At 34.6% G+C, this 17,828-nt stretch overlaps 1 protein-coding gene across 1 annotated transcript in view; it reads right to left on the bottom strand.

The window, feature by feature from the left end:
• CEP290 (centrosomal protein 290) overlaps positions 1-17,828 on the bottom strand; it is a 56,587-nt gene that overhangs the window by 3,590 nt on the left and 35,169 nt on the right. Inside the window, exons 36-51 of the mRNA XM_050915551.1 lie at positions 16,977-17,243; positions 15,734-15,841; positions 14,946-15,145; positions 14,050-14,263; positions 13,713-13,850; positions 13,390-13,611; positions 12,692-12,808; positions 11,120-11,265; positions 10,092-10,247; positions 9,352-9,475; positions 6,939-7,073; positions 6,581-6,667; positions 4,605-4,769; positions 4,140-4,262; positions 3,657-3,820; positions 477-618 (exon numbers count right to left, since the gene is read on the bottom strand). Coding sequence (XP_050771508.1) covers positions 477-618; positions 3,657-3,820; positions 4,140-4,262; positions 4,605-4,769; positions 6,581-6,667; positions 6,939-7,073; positions 9,352-9,475; positions 10,092-10,247; positions 11,120-11,265; positions 12,692-12,808; positions 13,390-13,611; positions 13,713-13,850; positions 14,050-14,263; positions 14,946-15,145; positions 15,734-15,841; positions 16,977-17,243 — 2,508 coding nt within the window. The remainder of the gene's footprint in view (positions 1-476; positions 619-3,656; positions 3,821-4,139; positions 4,263-4,604; positions 4,770-6,580; positions 6,668-6,938; positions 7,074-9,351; positions 9,476-10,091; positions 10,248-11,119; positions 11,266-12,691; positions 12,809-13,389; positions 13,612-13,712; positions 13,851-14,049; positions 14,264-14,945; positions 15,146-15,733; positions 15,842-16,976; positions 17,244-17,828) is intronic.

Genomic DNA, 17,828 nt, shown 5'->3' with positions numbered 1-17,828 from the left:
ATTTGTAAGACTTATTAGGGACTGCATGTAAGAGGCCATATTGGAAATAGGCACGAAGATCCCCTTTAGGATGGCAAAGTAAGTCAATCCCCCAAAAAAGACCTGGAAGGAAGAAGGAAGTCCCTGCAGCAAATTCACTCTGTGGAACAAGCTAGAAAGATTTTAAGACCATTTGAAGCATCTGTACCTACAGGCTTTCATGTGATCAATGAAACTATAATTAAAAAAACCCTACAGAAGAATATAGTAGAAAAAAATTAATTTCCCCCTAAGACTGCAAGTCAAGAATATATATATTGATAATATGTGGTAAACCTCATTAATTGGCTAAAATATGTAAATGTACAATTATGGCAACTAGGACTGAAAAAACCTATAAAAGCATGGATTAGAGAAAAAATATACTCTGCCAGTATAGACATTAGAAAGAAATTAAGCAATGTATTCTCAGAGTCATCTGGCAAAATTTTACTTACTTGTTCTCTTAGATCTTGTAAGTTTTTATCAGCATTGTGTTCACGTTCTGTTGCTTCCTGAAGCAGCCGTTTAAGGTCAGTAATGCTTTGGGTTTTTTTAGCAATATCCATTTCCATCTCCTTCATCTTAGTTTCGTGCATCCTGGTAGTATTTTTATTTAGAAAAAGATAAGAGCAAAAGCTAATACTTTTGCAGAAATGGAGATTAAAATATCTTTAGGAAATTAAATGTCATAAAATACACCCTAAAATATGTTTGGGCCATTAGCCTTGAAATAATCACTGGTCTTATTTAGAAGTAAGCTGAAAGAAGTATAATGAAAAATACATTTTTAATCTTAGAATAAAGAGTTTTTTAAGTGTTACACCTTTGTGGATCTTACTTTGTGTCTACACTTTATTAAAGGGGGACTGGAATCTTTTTATGGTATTGCACATAAACCCCGAACTACCTCCTGCTAAAAACATGCACCTCTCTTCTTGATGCAGTGTGCACACTGGTCAGGTCTTACTTCAGTGTCATACCTTTGACAGTATTTTTCTTAAGATTTAATAATTTATGGAAAATAAATTAACGTACTGAGAAAAGGGCTAATACAGATACAGAAGATGAAGACTCCAAGGGCAAAAAATGTTCTGCAAGGAATTATGTTTACCCTGGAGTAACAGCAGTCTGAGGAGGATTCCGTTTTGCTTTGAGCCATACCAGGCTACAAAAAGTTTTTTGCAGAATCATTGAAATGTTGGTTGGAAGGTACCTCTGGAGATCATGTAGTCCAACCTCCCATCTGAAGTGGGTTTTCACATAGCAATACAATCTCCAACACCTTGCTACCTGCCAAAGAGCCTTCTGAAGGATCACTTGGATGACACCTTCGTCTGCCCTATCAAATACTTTCTATTACCACATACATGCCTTGGAAGATGTGCTGGTGAGGTGGATTGCATGTTAAAGTGCCCCAATGAGCTCCACTAGGTCAGTAATGTCTTAATGTTATTCACTTACTTTAAAATCATGTTAAAGTAAATGCAAATAAAAGTTTTTATTCACACCCGTTGAAACAGGCAAGTACAATTAACCACAACCATGTATTTTATATCTAGCTATACACAACTACCTATCTATATCAACTAAAGAGAACTAAGCAGAAATGTTTTTCAAAGAAAGAGGTGAAGAACTAAAAGAAAAACTATATTCAAACTAGCTGATATGCTAGCTGTTAAGGGCCTACCATCTTCACTGCACGTTCCTGTCCTCCTCCTCCTGTGGCTGGCAGCCAATTTTGCCCTCCTTCCTTACGCTAAATATGGCTGTCATCTGACCTTGCATAGAGATACTTTACCTCACTACATAGTTAGGGGGAAGGTTAAAAAAAAGGAATGGCTTTCTGAAGTCTCAGTGAAGTGAAATGGCTCAGCAATGTCAGAGAAGCACTAGAACTCCCCCAGCGGATCCTGTGGGAGTGCAAGACTGGGAAGTGGGTAAAATCTTGGACATCAGCAGATAGACTGTTTAACAGTGATCTGACCTAAGATGAAATCGGACAAGTCTCTCTCCTGTCCAGCTGATTTTCTGCCCTAATAAGGTTGCTGTCAGAGGTTCTGTTTTTGTAGATACCTTCCACCTCTGTTTACAACTATTAAAGAGTTCTTTTGCAACATGTCATCCTATTTCATCCTGAGGTCATCCAGGAGTCCAGGACTAAGTATTTCTTCCCAAAAATTTGCTCTCTTCCATCCTTATGCAGGACACAGGCTGTTTATTTCTCTTAATAGCATAAGAATTGTTTCATTTTCTTGTCCTTTTCTGAGATACGGCAGTACAAGAGATGATATCCAATTAAAAACTCTTGCCTCTAGAGGGGTAAAATTCACCTTCCTTGTCCACTTCGATGAATCACAGGCATGTTTCATGTGAATGTATCTTATATCAAACGTAATACTTTATATCAATCTGTTAATTATTCAACATGCTAGTGTGACATATAACTAGCATCTTTGTGTGTAGCTGATTATTGAAAATGGGTGTAATAGTAATGCTTTTTGGACTGGCAATGGTTTTGGGGTGACTGCCAAAATCATTTCCATAAGTAAACCACAAAACACAGAACTAAACAGCTTGCTTCTAGCACAGAAATGAATGCAATTAAAGTTGTTCAGGCTGTAGAGTTAAGATCTCCAGCCTGTATAAGTAGGTTGTCATAGAAAAAGCATCTGAACTAACTGCGGAAGTACAGATAAATTAAAAATGTATGCCTAAGTTGCAAAGCAGAAATTGGTGTCATAAAACTGTTTTCTTTAGTTTGTTCCATGTTGAGTGATGCAAGTGATACCTGAATTTTAAAACAATTGATAGGTAACTTTCAGATAACTTATTGGTAAAGAGTTGCAGACATTTAACTATTATTACCAAACCAAAAATTATATTTGACGCTGACTTCAAAGTCTGAGTTTTATCTAAAAATCTAGAAATGGCGATTCCCACACTTCGTTTTATATATTGGAAAAGATAATCAGTGCTAGTCTCCAAGTTTTTCTCCCTTCTTCTACAGATAACAGAATCAACTGGCTGACTCCAATTAGCTTTCAGGGCCTTCAGAACACACATGAAGGATCTTTAGCTATGCCTGCACGTCCCAAGGAGTATAGAAATTCCAGTGGGTTTTCTAACACAACCTCTGCACATTCACATGGATAAATGTAAATTCAAATGCAGCCAAGCTGGAAAATGCAGGTTGCTGGCTTCCAGTTTTTGTTTCTGATTGTCGTCCATCTGTTAAGGTACTGAAATACTTTCCATGTTCAGCAAAAATGCTGGCATTATTCCACAAAGCACAAATACAATACATTTAAGCAGCAAGGAACACAAAATAGTTCCTTTACCAGAACTATCCAGAAGTCACAGCTGATCTGAAGAAGTAAGATAAGTACCTGGCTACTGTATAGAAGCAGCTAACAAGGCCAGTACTTAAGGACACTAGATCTCTGCTGGATTCATATCAGAGACCTGTATACTGATTCTACATACTAATAAAGAATCAGAAAATAAAATATGGATAATATAAAACTATCTTCAAAGGAGGAAAGAAAAATTATGAAAATGAAAGTAATTTGTTTGCTAATATTTAAAGAGGAATTAACATTTCTGTTTATCTTTCTTACTTCATTCTCAATTCCTACCTTGTTACAACAATGGACTTCCAGCTTTTGCTGTCAGCTCCGTCAAATTGGCTCTCAGCCAAATTTAGCTTCTTAATGGTTTCCTCCAGCTGTACAGTTAACTTCTCATTTAATATCTCCAAGTTATTCTTTGCTATTCGTAGCTTCTCTCCACTGTCAGCTTCCTATTGTTCAAGAAAAACAAAGGTTTATGGAATACTTAACCTCACATGAAGCACAGGATTATCTAAAATGATGGTGAGATATGGTCAGTGCTGATTTAGAGGAAAACAGTGCATCCAAGATCACTAGCACTACAACTTCCAAACTCTGTCTTGGGCTGCTTCTTGGATGTCTCCTCTCCACATATAATTAAAAATTTTGTCATAGAAATATCAGTTCTTAGAAAAGTGTCCATTCCATATCAACCACTTAAAAAAAAAAAAAAAAATTACCACAACCAGTAACTAATGGAAATAAAGGGATGCATTACTACGATCATACCTTTTTCAGTTCTTTACGCAGCCTCTCGTTTTCAGTAATGACTTTTTCCATTCCTTTGGTTTTAGATTCATAACGCATACTCAGCTGGCCCCCAAGATGAAGTTTCATTTTTTCCATTTCAGACTAAATACCAAACAGTTTGTTAAAACACATATACATTGCTTAGTAGAAAATTTCAGATTTCCATTTTTAAAGCACAGCATAGTTACAGCTACCTAGCACAGTGAACGTACCATTTCATCACATATTTAAATATATTCTTAAGGTACAGAGTACCTTTACATAAATCACGTGGTATGTTATGCTAAAATGAAGTTTTGCTTTTCTGTTCTACACATTTCATATTTGGTATTTTTAAAACACTTTTGTGCCAATCAATGTCAACAACAGGCTTGCTGCTCCATTTTCCTACTAACTTGCATATAAACTGCTATCTAAGTACAGTTACTGGAGATAAATCAGTACCTTTAGCCTCTCATTTTCCTGTTCAAGATCAAGTAATTTCTCATTAGAAACCACAGCTGGAGCTTTTTTCAGCTCTTCATTTTCTCTTTGGACTCTCTCTACAACCTTTTTCATCAAACCAATTGTTTTTTCCAATTCTGGGACTGTCTTTCCACTTCTACCAGCCTATAAAGAGGGAAGAAAAAAAAGTAAAAGGAAGTAAACAGTTCATCTTAACATTCTGAGATAGTCCAAATCTTACTTTATCACTTATTTTCCCATTGCAATTTATATTTATAAAAAAGATGTTATATTTTGATGTGACTTGAACTCTAAAGTTTCTTGCATACTTAGCTCCTCAAAATGTCTCATGATATATTCACCCCCAAAGTCAACATATCAGCTCCTTCATTTTCTGTGTTACCCAAGAAAGCTGCAGTTAGTCTCAAAATCTGCTGTACTTTATGAAATAAACTGAAACATTAGGAAAATAAATCAAAGTACTACTTTATTTTTTTAGCTTTTCTCATAGAACAATTCCCTGATCCAACAGACCATGCAATTGCTTGAATGCTAATACTGTCGGGGCGGGGGGAACAGAATGGCTGGGAGCTTGTGGGAGGAAAAGAGGGCCCTTTTTTAGCAACCATACTTCTGCTGGATTAAAGTGACAGAAGAACTACATCTTAAAGCATAAGTAAATCTTCCCCCTTGCCCAAGGCATATATTCTCCTTGCAGAGTGCTAAATAAATAAATAAATATGGGGGGAAAAGCTTGTAATTTATCCATTTTTCTTCTTTCACTACGTTCATTTATGAGATAGAAAAGCTGTTGAAGGGTCTTCAAATGCATTTATTTTCTCATCATCTTTGTAGCGACTGTTTTCCTCAGCAATAATAATTTAAAAAGTGCTGCTGTTTCTAGTTCTGGGCCCATGAAGTACCTCCTTTTCTTTCTACAGAGGTAAGGAGCACAGTACAGTGGAAAATTGGGAAGATTTTACTCCCTGGAGCCCTGCATAAACCTATATAGTGACCAAGTTTTGGAAGTAAAAATGACTTATTCTTTCTTCTCTAAAATAACTGGAGGGATGAGGAGGTTTGTGTTGGTACACAGCAGAATTAAAGAAAAACCTCTGTCAGATCTTGGTGCCTGAAAAGGGAGGAAGACTCAGAATTTGCTGCCTCCTCAGAACCTTTGCATGAAACAGTTTTATAAACTTAATATCCTTATCCAAAAACTACCACTGCATAAGAGATAGGCAGATACACAAGTAGTCCATGCAAGGTACAAGTAAAAGAATGGGAAACAGACAATCTTTTCCAGGTACCCAGAAGTAGAACTCATTCTCCTTGTATACTGAAAGAGCTACAAAGGCACTTAAGAGCTTTTATTAAGTCAGCTTCCTTTAAAAGGTCACACAAATAGTTTGACAAGTTAGCGGCAAGGGAGATACTGGGCACTGCTGAAGCCTTTTTTTCCTGTAACTTCTGAAATATTGCTCTATTAAAGTAGCTGACAGTAGAGCTAGGGTAGAACTTAACTGTGTCATCTTGCATAGCACAACAAACAAAAAACTTCACTAACTTATACTTTATAACATCTGCATCAAATCAAAATCCTACCTTTTAAATCATAAAGCTGTAACTGTATGATGCATTTACATAAATACATGAATATAATTTTCATTATTAGGGCTGTAACTCCTATTTCTTGTACAAATACGTTTCTGAAGATAACTTTAATCCAAATGACAAAATAAGGCCATGATAGTGCAAATATTTAATAGTGTAGCTCTAGTCCTTCTAATGGTCCTATTATCTGAATTTCATTAATTTATTATAGCACTTTGGCAATAAAATAAACAAGTAAGAACAATTCCTGTTTGCCTGTTTGCTTTTGGTTGATTCCAAATAATTTAGCTTTAATAAAACATCATTTTTTTTGTATTTTGGTTTCATTTAATTATGATGAAAAATGCTGTTACAATACTCACCCCTCTAATGCTGCCCAGCTTTCGTTCAACATCTGCCTTCTCTTTTTTGAGAAGTTCACACATTTCTTTTAAGTCACCTACTTGGTCCTAAAAAACCAAAGTAATAAGCAACTTATTTAGATTTCAAATTGAGGTGAACAGTAACAAAATTACAGTTGGTTTACTTTGAAAAATATGAAGAGAAAGCAATTTCCCATCACAACAACATTCTTCATCATTTCTACCAACCATTCAACCTTCTCATCTTCCATAAAACCATGAAAAACTTACAGTATGTACAGAAAAGATATCCATTTCTTTTTAAGCAATCCCCTAACCTCTGTCAGGGTAAAGGGGACTAAAGGTAAAAAGATGTTACCTTTAGTCTTGGCAAATCTTTATTGGCCTGCTCTAGCTGGAATCTTAGCTCAACGTTTTCAGATGACAATCTTAAATTTTCCTTTAAAACCTCTTGTTCTCTTCGATATTGATCATCTGATCCGATTCCTGATGTCTTGAGAAAACGGAGGGGAAAAAAATTATTATTAAGTGGTAATGCACTCATCATTGTATTAGTTGTAGCTGATAAAGACCAACAGAGAATTAGTATTTTTCAGAGAAATAAAACAGATGACAGTTGTATCACCAATTTTGATCTAGTCTGCTCTGACTTTAACTCCTTCTCTTACATTTTCTAAACTTGCTTAACCTTTAAGGGAAGTTTACAAATCAGTATAAACCAGTAAAAATTTTGTCAAACCAAAATTAACTCTCAAACTATTGGGTAGAAATAAATCTTGAAGTCTAAAAGACAAAAAAGCTACTGAGTGTAGTAAGCTGTGACACTGTACCTGGGAACAGCATCTAATTTTAAGGACATATTCTGATATGTTTATTAAATAGTACATATGGCATAAGGAATTTCACTTAAATCAAACAGATCACAGAGCAAGTCAGGAAGAGTAGTATAGAACTCTAGTTCTTAGTCTGTTAGTTCCTACCATTTTAAGTCTTTATCCATGGAGGCTAGTAATTTCTATTACATAAAGAGTGCTTTGCATGCCTTATATTGCCAATTCAAATCATAACTATATGGTAAATTATTATGCCTGACTAGTAAAGAGTAAAGCTTTTTGATGATATGATATAATAACCAGCAGTTTTTACTTATGTAATTATGGAAGTAACCGTATGATCCATTAATTCATCACTAATAATGATAGGAATAAAGTATGTGCTTCAATAAAGCATATTTTTTTCTTAGTGTAAGTAATAACACGTCATAAGTCTCTTAAAGAATGAAGGTCATCAACTAGCTGCATGTATCATTGGGATTATTTGTAAACTTTCTGGATCAAAATTTTAGAATTGACAGTAGCTTACTCGTGAGCTGACATGCATGCCTATCATGAAAGTATAAGGTTTGCTTTATGGACCACTTGGTGACTACTTCGTGACTACTTCAATATCCCTGCAGACCATGCATAGGAAACTACTGCATTATCAAGATCAAACTATTCTATTTCTACATCATATATACAGAAGAAATGCTAGAGGACTGCTACAGTATCAAACCTCGGGCATTTCACAAAATTCTGGGGTTGTTTCAACCCCCTCTGCACCACTTTGGTAAGTTTCATGTTTATCCTCTGCAGTGTGTTGATTCATTTCATTATTCACATTTATTTTTTCTGCTTCATAGTCATTAGCTTGATTAGAAGGTTCCCCTGAATCAGACTGATTGCAGCTCATTCTGTCAGTATCAGGCTCTTCTACTCTTTCTTCTTCATCAACATTTGAGTGCTTGAGTATTTCTTGCTTCCTCTCCTCTTCTTCAAATTCCTCATTAAGTTTTCCATTTTCAGGTTGGCTTATATTTTCTTCTTTTTCACTGCAGTTCTCTTTGCCAACTTCAGCTATATTTTTGTTTTTCAATCCTTCCCTAGAAATATCTGTGTCCTTGCATTTCTCACTATCTTCAGGATGCTGTTCAGGAGACACTTCTGTGCTTGCATCCGCAGTAGCCTCATGGCCTTCATTATGCATGATGCATGTTTGCATGTCTGCTTCCTCATCTATTTCGTTGCCATCAGTAATGCTATGATTAGTCTGATGTTTGACTTCATCCCTATTTGAAACAGATTTCTTTTGAAGGGAATTCAAATACTTTTGTTTACTGATAGGAACAGACTTGGTCAGTTCAATTTGGTCACATGTACTCTGATTCAAGTTGAAGATAGAATGAAGCATGAAAGAAAAGCAAAAGACAGTAAAATAAAACAGGAAATAAAGCAACCTAGCATGTACTGTTAAATCTATTTCTTGAAGGATTAAGATAACCTCATAATGCAATATTTGCAATATAATGAACCTTGTAAAAATCAAAACACAACAAAACCACCTAATGTAACTGAAATGCAGCTCAGTTTTTCCCCAAACTCTGTGTATCCCAAATTTTCAATCAATATGGAATATAAAAGTAGTCTCTCAGTTGCAGCCTCACATATTTAAAAATACATATCCCTTATTTCTCCACATATGCTAGGATGCTGAATATTTCAGCTTCTACCTGTAGAACACAGAAACTATAAGTTTTGGGGTTTGGGTTTTTTGGGGGTTTGTTTTGTTGTGTTTTTTAAAAACACTAAAAGCTGAGTATTTCATATCCTGTTCTAGAATACTATCATTTGAAATAAAACCAGCTAAATGACACAGAATACCAAATGGATAACAAATATTTTTGTTAAGTAGGTGCGATTCCTCTAGGTAATATAGTTACATTATTAACTTACTGAGGGTCTAGAATATGTCTGTCTCGAACATTGTCTCTGCAATGCATGAAGCTTTTCCTGGAGGTATTGATTTTTGAAATGTAATTCTTCTACAACAGAATCTCTTGGGATTGCTTGCTGTGTTCTACATCAAAAAATGAATCAAGCCAAAACAAACAAATGGCTATTAATGCAGAAGAACATCCCTTAAGGTAAAAAACCCCATGAACTTCTAGATTACTACACTGGATTTTCTAGTATTACTGGGCTAGTTATTCTAGATCAATGTTAGCCATATACACTATTTCAACTAAAATGCATGAATCGGAAGTACTTACCTTAGCAAAAGGAATCTGCTCTTTTGAGATGTGTACAGCTTCTATTACTCAGGTACACTAGCCACTGTGACAGTGGATACACTGATTAAGAATACACTCCCTTACTGCAACTTAGCAGTTCCAGTAACTTTCACCAACTCTAAATTGTAATTACAATTTTACACAATAGGAGCCAGATGTTTTTCATATTATTTAGCTTTTTAGAATAATGAACCAATGCTGCATGTTCTCTGAACATGCACAATTGCTCCCAAGTAGCTTTAAGTTTGCTTGTCACAGACTCAAAGAAGGACTTTTGAAATTCCTGTCTGTTTTTTTCTTATTGAATCAGTTGGTCTAATAGAGACTATCTATCTCTTTCCACAGATTTTTTTCTCATTTAGATTTTTTAGTTTTTATAGATTCTTTTAAAATGCCTCTCACCTCATGTGAGCAACTTCATTTTCTAAATCTAGATTCCGTTTTCTTAGTTCTTCCAGTTCTTTTTCAGTCTCTGAGGCTCTTACTCCAACAACACGGTCAACAGTGACACCAGTAGTTTTCAGTTTCTTCTGTAGAACAATTTTCTCTTTTTCAGTCCTGCAACATCCAGTAAATTTACATTTAAAACTTTATTTGCTAACTCGCTTTCTTTAAGAGAAAATATTTTCTGTCTTAAAGAATCTACATTTGCAATTTATTTGCTCACTGAACCACACCCCCTTTTCTATTTAATAAGGTTACCTTATAGACAGTATGGCTTTACCAAAAAAACCCAAAACCCAAACCTGGGAAAAAACCCGAACATTAAGTCAGTATCATGCATGTTATAAACCACTTGCCGGTCTTGCCTGTGTTTTATGTGAAATTCATGCAAGGCTTGCTAGGAATAAATGCCATTTTGAAGCCGTTTCAAACCATAATCTAACAACAGCTACGATCACCATCACAGTTTCCTTTCTCTTCTGCATCTTTTATCAGTAAAGCCTTGCCATTACTGTACTGAAGTAAACATAACATTTGCAGAGGGTTTGTGCATGTGTTTTTTTTAAAAGGCTTCTATCTCATAATCCTAGAACTGTCAGTACTGCAGTAGCACTATGTGTAACAGTAACACAGTATACAATCCCAGCAATCTGATTAAGTAACACAACGGTGAGAAACAGCCTGTCTTCATAAAGCTGTTATTTGTTTCACGGGAATAACAGAATGCTATATACAAGAAGCATAATAAAGGACTGAAATTAGTTTTATTCAGGGAGTTTCTTCTAATAAAGGTTTCTACAAGGGAAAGGATACTAGAGGAGTAGCCTGCTGCTTGAAAATTAACTAATCCTTTTAATCTCAATAGCAATGCAAATTCTAGACATCAATCTTATAAACGTAACAAACTGTTATAATTATTACGTGGCAAACATATTTGGATTCCCCTTGTCATCATTTTGTAGCTGAATCTATTAAAACCAACTCACTTGGTATAAATTTCCTTCAATGTATTCAACTGTTTGGCTAAAGCAACTGCTTCTTTTTCCTTTTCCCTTAGTTTGTTCCGCAATCCTTCCATTCTGATTTGCCATTTTTTACCTTCTTCCCATCTAATTATTTCCTCCTTGGAGGTCTGTGAAGCACATAGAAAAATTATATATTTCTTTTTGAATTTTTTTCTTAAAGCAAAATAAGCAAACATGTTAGAAAACCAAGAATGATATATTCTTCATGTATCAATTTAAAACATGAAGCCACAGCAGGCATATATTATTTACCTTATTTACCATAAGGTAAGTAGCAGGCCCAGCTGGATACCTTAAGTATGCTGTAGTGACTGTTGCATAAAGCTGATGCAGTTTAATGCTATTATCAAATTCTTCCTTAGCTTTTAATACTCATTTTACAAAAAAGGAGTGACACATTTTATGAAATCAGAGGTGCTAGTGCAACGTATCCTTTTAGTTTAAATTACACGTTAGTAAAGAAGACAGATTAAAGAAGTGTTTTTCTATGCCAATTTACAGCAGATCTGTCTTCTGCAGCTCACCAGGAGTTTATATGCCGCTGCTGCACAGCTGTACAATTGGTCATTTTAGTTTATTTTTTCCTATGAGAAATAGAATCTCTACTTAAAGTTACAATTCAGTAACTATAAATTATACATCAGTTAAAACCTGTACCTATGTGATCACAAATGGCTACTGAAAAATCACAGTCAATATTCCTGTAAGCGATTTTTGGTTTTTTTTAATTGGACTTCTCCCTTCTCCAGTTAGCCCCTGTATTTTCTTTTCTGTCTTCACTCCAAACAGTTACTGCTACTAAGGGACAGACAGAAAGCAAAATCTTGGAAAAAGGAAAAAACATGCCAAGCTTGAGAAAAATATCTTTAGACACTAAGCAACAGGTATTTAAAAAGTCTCAAATTAATTGGAAGCATAAGTGCAGTCCTAGAATAATATTTAATATAAAAAATAGTCTGAATGTCATTATACAAGCGTCCTATAATATTCCAGTATACTTTATGATTACTATGACAAGCCAGTAATTAGTCACTGAAGTAGTAAAATAACAAGCAAAACACTAAACGAAACAACTGGTAAAATGAACGCATCTCCAATTGCTCAGAACCTCTTGTATGTGGAGACCACTACTGTGAAGAATAATCACTTATACAGACGTCATCCCTTTTAGGATTCACACTTTTGCTCCTAAGTACTTCATGTTTTTATCATTGTGCTGATTTTGCAAATGCACATTTGACAGCACTTATGTAATCAATTTCACTGCTACCTATAAAATCTTAGTTTTCTAAGATTTGTAATGGATCTTTAATTCTACAAAAAGGGCAGGAAAACAATATACCAGTACTAAGCAACAAGAGCAGTAACAAAGCGCATGGGAAACATGAAGAAGTTACAGTCATGAAACTGCTTTTCTTCTCATCAAGTTTAGTTGGTTGGTTGGTTGGGTTTTTTTAGAGGCAATAGGGAGAGGTGAACTGCTAGACCTAGGCTGATGATGTCTTTCAAAGCCATGATCTAAATATCACATACCTTGTCTTCTCTTACACCTTTTTTTTCTGTTTCTTCACACTTCTTCTCAAGTTCACTTTCCAACTTTTTAATTTTCTTCTGAAGTGCATCTATCAGATTTTGTTCATCAGCTTTGCTCTGAAAAATTACAAACTTTTACAAACTTAAAAGTTTAATGACCACTTCCTAAGTATTCTTCTCCACTCAAAAAATAAGGCCTTTAATTCCAATTGGTAGAATTAATTTACAACCTAAATGATCTTTTTAAGGTTATCTTTAAATTATTAAAGTATTGGAATGTAACTTTGCATTCTAAACTGAATAATCAGCAGCAAGTAGCTGAACTAAAAAAAAAAAAAAGAGACAATTCTACTGTAAATCCTTTACTTTTCTTCTGAAAGGGGAAATAAGGACAGCCAGGAAGATCACAAAATTCAATTTTTCAAAGAAGCTTTGAAAGTGGTAATTCAACTCCTCAGACTCTTTCAAACATATTTCAAGGAGCAAGTATTTTTCAGTCTCTTCCTTTTATTTGAGGCATGCTTCCAACAGCAAAAGCTAATAGCTCACACATAACCCAGCTGATGAGCAAAAATAAATTCTTAAATCAAGTATAAGTCTCAATGCCTGTCAAAAGTACTTAATCTTCCCCCCCAAAACCAGCACATCTATGCAGAAACTTGACGAAGATCAAACATATTTTTAAAAATCACTCCTACCTGAATGCTACTGCTTAGCCTCCTAATCCGTTTCTTCAGTTCTTCATTTTCTTTTTCCATTTCATTTTTTTCTCTCAACATTTTAGCAAATGCTTTTTGTTTCCTCTGAAGTTCTTGGTTCAACTCATCCCTTTCATCAGACAAAGAATTTTCCCTGGTTTTACTTACTTTAAGGATATCTGTAAGTTTTGTAATCTGATTATTTAATTCCTCTATCTGTGTCTAGAAGAAAACAAGCAAACAAACAAACAATACAGCAAACCCCTAAATCAGGATTATCAACAATACAACAATGCAATACAATGATATTACCTAGTACTCACCGTAAGCCCCTTTGTTTGTCTGTCAACAATCTCCTGGACATTCATATATGCCTCTTTTTGTGATGCAGCAGAAATAATCTGCTGTTCGGCATTAGCAGTCATTTCTGCTCGGAGTTCCAGAAGTGCTTTACTCAAAGCCTGAAAATAATAAATTCAAGTTCTTTTAAGCGAAGAAGCTGCTAACATGAACATTACAAAACAAGAAAAGGCAATTATATTTTACTATGTTATATTATGCAATTATATTCTACCTCCTGCTGTACTATACACAGAATTCTTAAGCAGTAAGCAACATGAAACATTTATGTGACACAGGGATTAATTTTTGTTGACTAACTTTCTGCTGCTTCTCTTTTATGGCTAACTGGCTCTTCAGCTGCTCCACCAGGTTTTTCAGTGTTGCTGTGGGTGCTCTATTGTTTGCCTCTTTTTGGACCTCTAGCTCAGCTTTCACATTTGCTAATTCCTTCTCCGTCTGAGATAACATGTTCCTCAATTCACTTGCTTCATCTTTTAGTTGTTCCACATCAACTGTGTGCTTTTCCTGAAGCCTAATAAAAAATAAGCATTAATAGGGTACACTGCAATAATTGTTAGCAAACTCCAAATAAATAACATAGGGCACGATGTTACATTTTTTATTATTGTTAAAGCAAATGACACATAGATGTGGAAACAGCAAAAAAAGACTGACTCAACAAAGAAGACCTCCATTTAATAAGAAAATTACTCAAGAAGATCAGCAAATGAGATTAGAGCACTGTTCATTCTAATTCCCGGCCCTCAGAGGTAAAGAAAGCATCATACTTTTCTCCTTTTAAACAGGGGTTAAATTTTCGTGAGTTTAAACTTGTTAGGCAGCAAGCCCAAATGGATGTATCGGGGGAAAAAAAACCCAAAACACAAACCAGCAAGTATCACAGTAGCTTAAAGACAACTCTCATACCAAGACTCTTTGAATACTTTCTTTTTCACTGAATGGCACAAAGCTAACAACTGAAAGGCATTTTTCCAAGCCACAATTTTTCAATATTAGCCCCGATGAAGGGCTACAGATTAAAAATAATTACAATTTTCAATTACCAACCATAGCAACTCTCTTGAGTTAGTTTTTTCAGCCAAATCTTAAATTCAGCAAAAACATGTTCAATTTGATAGACCAGTCCTGTAGCAGCAATATATAATTGACTTGATCCAATCCAATTGTGACATGTTAACAGCCTAAAAACTTACTGGGCTCTGATAGTCTCAAACTCTTTGATTTTCATTAAAGTAATTTGTTTTTGTTTCTCCAAATCAGATGATGTTTTCTTTAATTTTCCAACAAGCGAAGCAAGAGAATTATCCTGTTCTGCTACAGTTTGCTCCATTTCAGCTAAGCGGAGAAAATTCTTGTTGTTGGAAAGTGATAAAGAAGTCTTTTTCACTAACTCCTGTAAAACAGAACAAATGCATGTGATAAACATTTTAAGCTTTAAATCAAAGGTAAGCATTACTGATGCATTTTAAACTCAATCCTGAATATAACCAAGCATTAATATCTAACATGTTTATTTACTGAGATGTGATTCTTAGTCCACAGAGAAAGCAGTCACATTGGTTTGAAAAGAGCTTTGTGCATCTAAAGATCCACAGAATAACCAGTTAAATACAGGTTTCACCTTATCATAAAGTGTCAAGAGAAAATTTGTATTGAAATGGGTTAGTTTAACATAACCACAGATTGAATGAAGAGAACAGAAAACAAAATCCACTTCTCTCTCCTAGAAGTCTCCATAAATTAGGATGATATTAAAAATGGTCATATATACTGAGGTGGTAACTTTGGTTTTTTACACTCGACTTCTAATCCATCTCTTGCAAATTCTCTCAAGAATAATACAATAATCCTGTATCAACCACCCATTTATTTTTCCTGTCATCATTTATTACTTACTTTTGACTGCAAAACTATTCTTTTCAGCAACAATTTTAAAAATTTGGGAACAACTTCACTAAACCCACAATTACACATAACTCACCAAAGCAGTCTGTTTGAATTTATTAAGGGAATTGTCAGTATGCAAATTTAACTTCTGGTGTAGAACTCTAAGGTCTTCCTCATGCTTCTTTGCTATTTCCTCTTGCTCCTGTTAGTTCAAAATAAAAATATAACTCTCCTGATTCACACTATTCCAGAAAGTCATGAAACTACAGTACCTTCATGTTGATTGCTCACTCATTGCTCAGTATTGCTCCCCAAATTTTCCTCTAATTCTGGCAGTTTTTAAAATTCTTTCCTTCTTGCTATAATTAATGATTCTTTTTTTTCCCCTTTTTAACACTATTGGAAAAAAATCTACTATTGCAGTTTTAAGCTATGCAGCAAGTAGTATGGTGCAACAGGAGAGGAGCTGGAGAACAAAACAGTTCGTGTTGGTCCTCACCAACTATGACTATCAATATGGATAGTGATATCCATACTATGTACCTTTCAGGTCTATTTACTTTGGACTATAGTGTGATCCCGTGGATTGAATGTCTGCTAGCAGACAGAGCACAGTAGGCTCATTTTTGGACTGCATCTTCTGGTTTAGTTCCAAACCAAAAAACTTGATTTCTCCCAGAAGAAATAGCTACACATGCTAACCAAAGCACACTAAGAGAATACGATAGGAAGTCTGCTTCGGAAACGTGCTTCTAATCCAAACGCACTAAAACTAATGCATGTTTAGTCTTGAAGTACCTCTTAGACACAAGGTTTATGCTTTAAAATATGCTTTAAGGGTATAAAGAATAAAGAATATAAAATATGCTTAAATAATATAAAGTATCCTTAGGTACACTGTTTATGCGTTAAAATATGCTTTAATTTAAAATATGCTTTAATAAGCATATTTTCCATAAATGCATGTCTTTCCTGTACCTTCCAAATTCACTACAAGATGCAGTCCTGAGATCACTGTTGCAAGTACTGGAAAATCCCATATAAATATACAATGTATTGAGACCACTTCTCACAGCAGAATTTGAATTTTCTTCCTGTCACACTGATTTTATTCCTAGACAGGCATCATATACATAACCTCTTGACTGAGCAAGCCTCCTATTTTAAGAAGTTAAAAAATTCTACATGAACTTTCTACATGAAAAGTTACTAATTGTCTCTGTTCTGTTACCTCTGAGGTCAGAAATTTTTTAAGATTTCACTAGCAATGAGATAAACAAAGAATCAACTAAAACAACTTAAAAATGGAAGAAATTTTGTGCAAAAAGTTTAACTACCTCTCTTGCTTTAGCAAGCAAATGTTGGTATTTTTTTAACACTTCTTCCTTTTGATTTAATCTTGCTTGCATATTTGCAATGGTTTGATGAGCAATTTTTATGGCGTGATGGTGCTGTGGATCATCTTCTTGTTTGCCTAATTCAGCCATTATTTTCTCTCTTTCTGATGTTGCAGGTAATCGAAGTCTTAGTTCATTTATAACTTTGTCTCTTGATAAAATATTCTGTTCAGCTTTCCACAGAGCAGTTTCCTTTTCTTTTAATTTCTACAACGAAAGGCAATTGTTGCATTTCCAGAATTCAAACACTGCAAAAAGATCTTACTTTTTAAAAAATGTACCAGAAAGATTTGTCTAAATGGACTTATAAACACAAAACGTTTTGCACTCAGTTCTGGCTGTATGGGATTACTATTAGACAAAAAAAGTCCCAGAATATCATTACTGTGTCTTTATGTACTATTTGCTTGGCACAAGACACTTATGCAACTCATTTTGTGCTACCAAATTAAGAAGCTGGTGTTTTTCAAATTTCTTAAGAACCACAAAGTATCTTCTGTAACAGACTTTTAATTTAGCAACCCAAGATAAAAGGATTTTGCTATGCTACTTGTTAAATTTAATGTAACACTTGCTAAATTTAACTAGCTACAGTCAACTGAATTTTGCACAGCAAGAGCATCTTACCCTACTAAATGAACAATCTAAAATATTAAAAAATTTTCCCCAATAATTTGTTCCAATGGAAAAAATATTTCGTTTTAGTCACGGTGTGATTGTATTGTTTACATTTTCTCTGTGTTAAATACTTCTAAGGGATTGGACACATCTGAGTGACATTTATAAAAGGAT

This window comes from Gymnogyps californianus, chromosome 1 (genome assembly GCF_018139145.2).
Source record: "Gymnogyps californianus isolate 813 chromosome 1, ASM1813914v2, whole genome shotgun sequence".
NCBI classification, from domain to species: Eukaryota; Metazoa; Chordata; class Aves; order Accipitriformes; family Cathartidae; genus Gymnogyps; species Gymnogyps californianus.
This window is presented reverse-complemented; position numbering and strand designations above follow the sequence as displayed.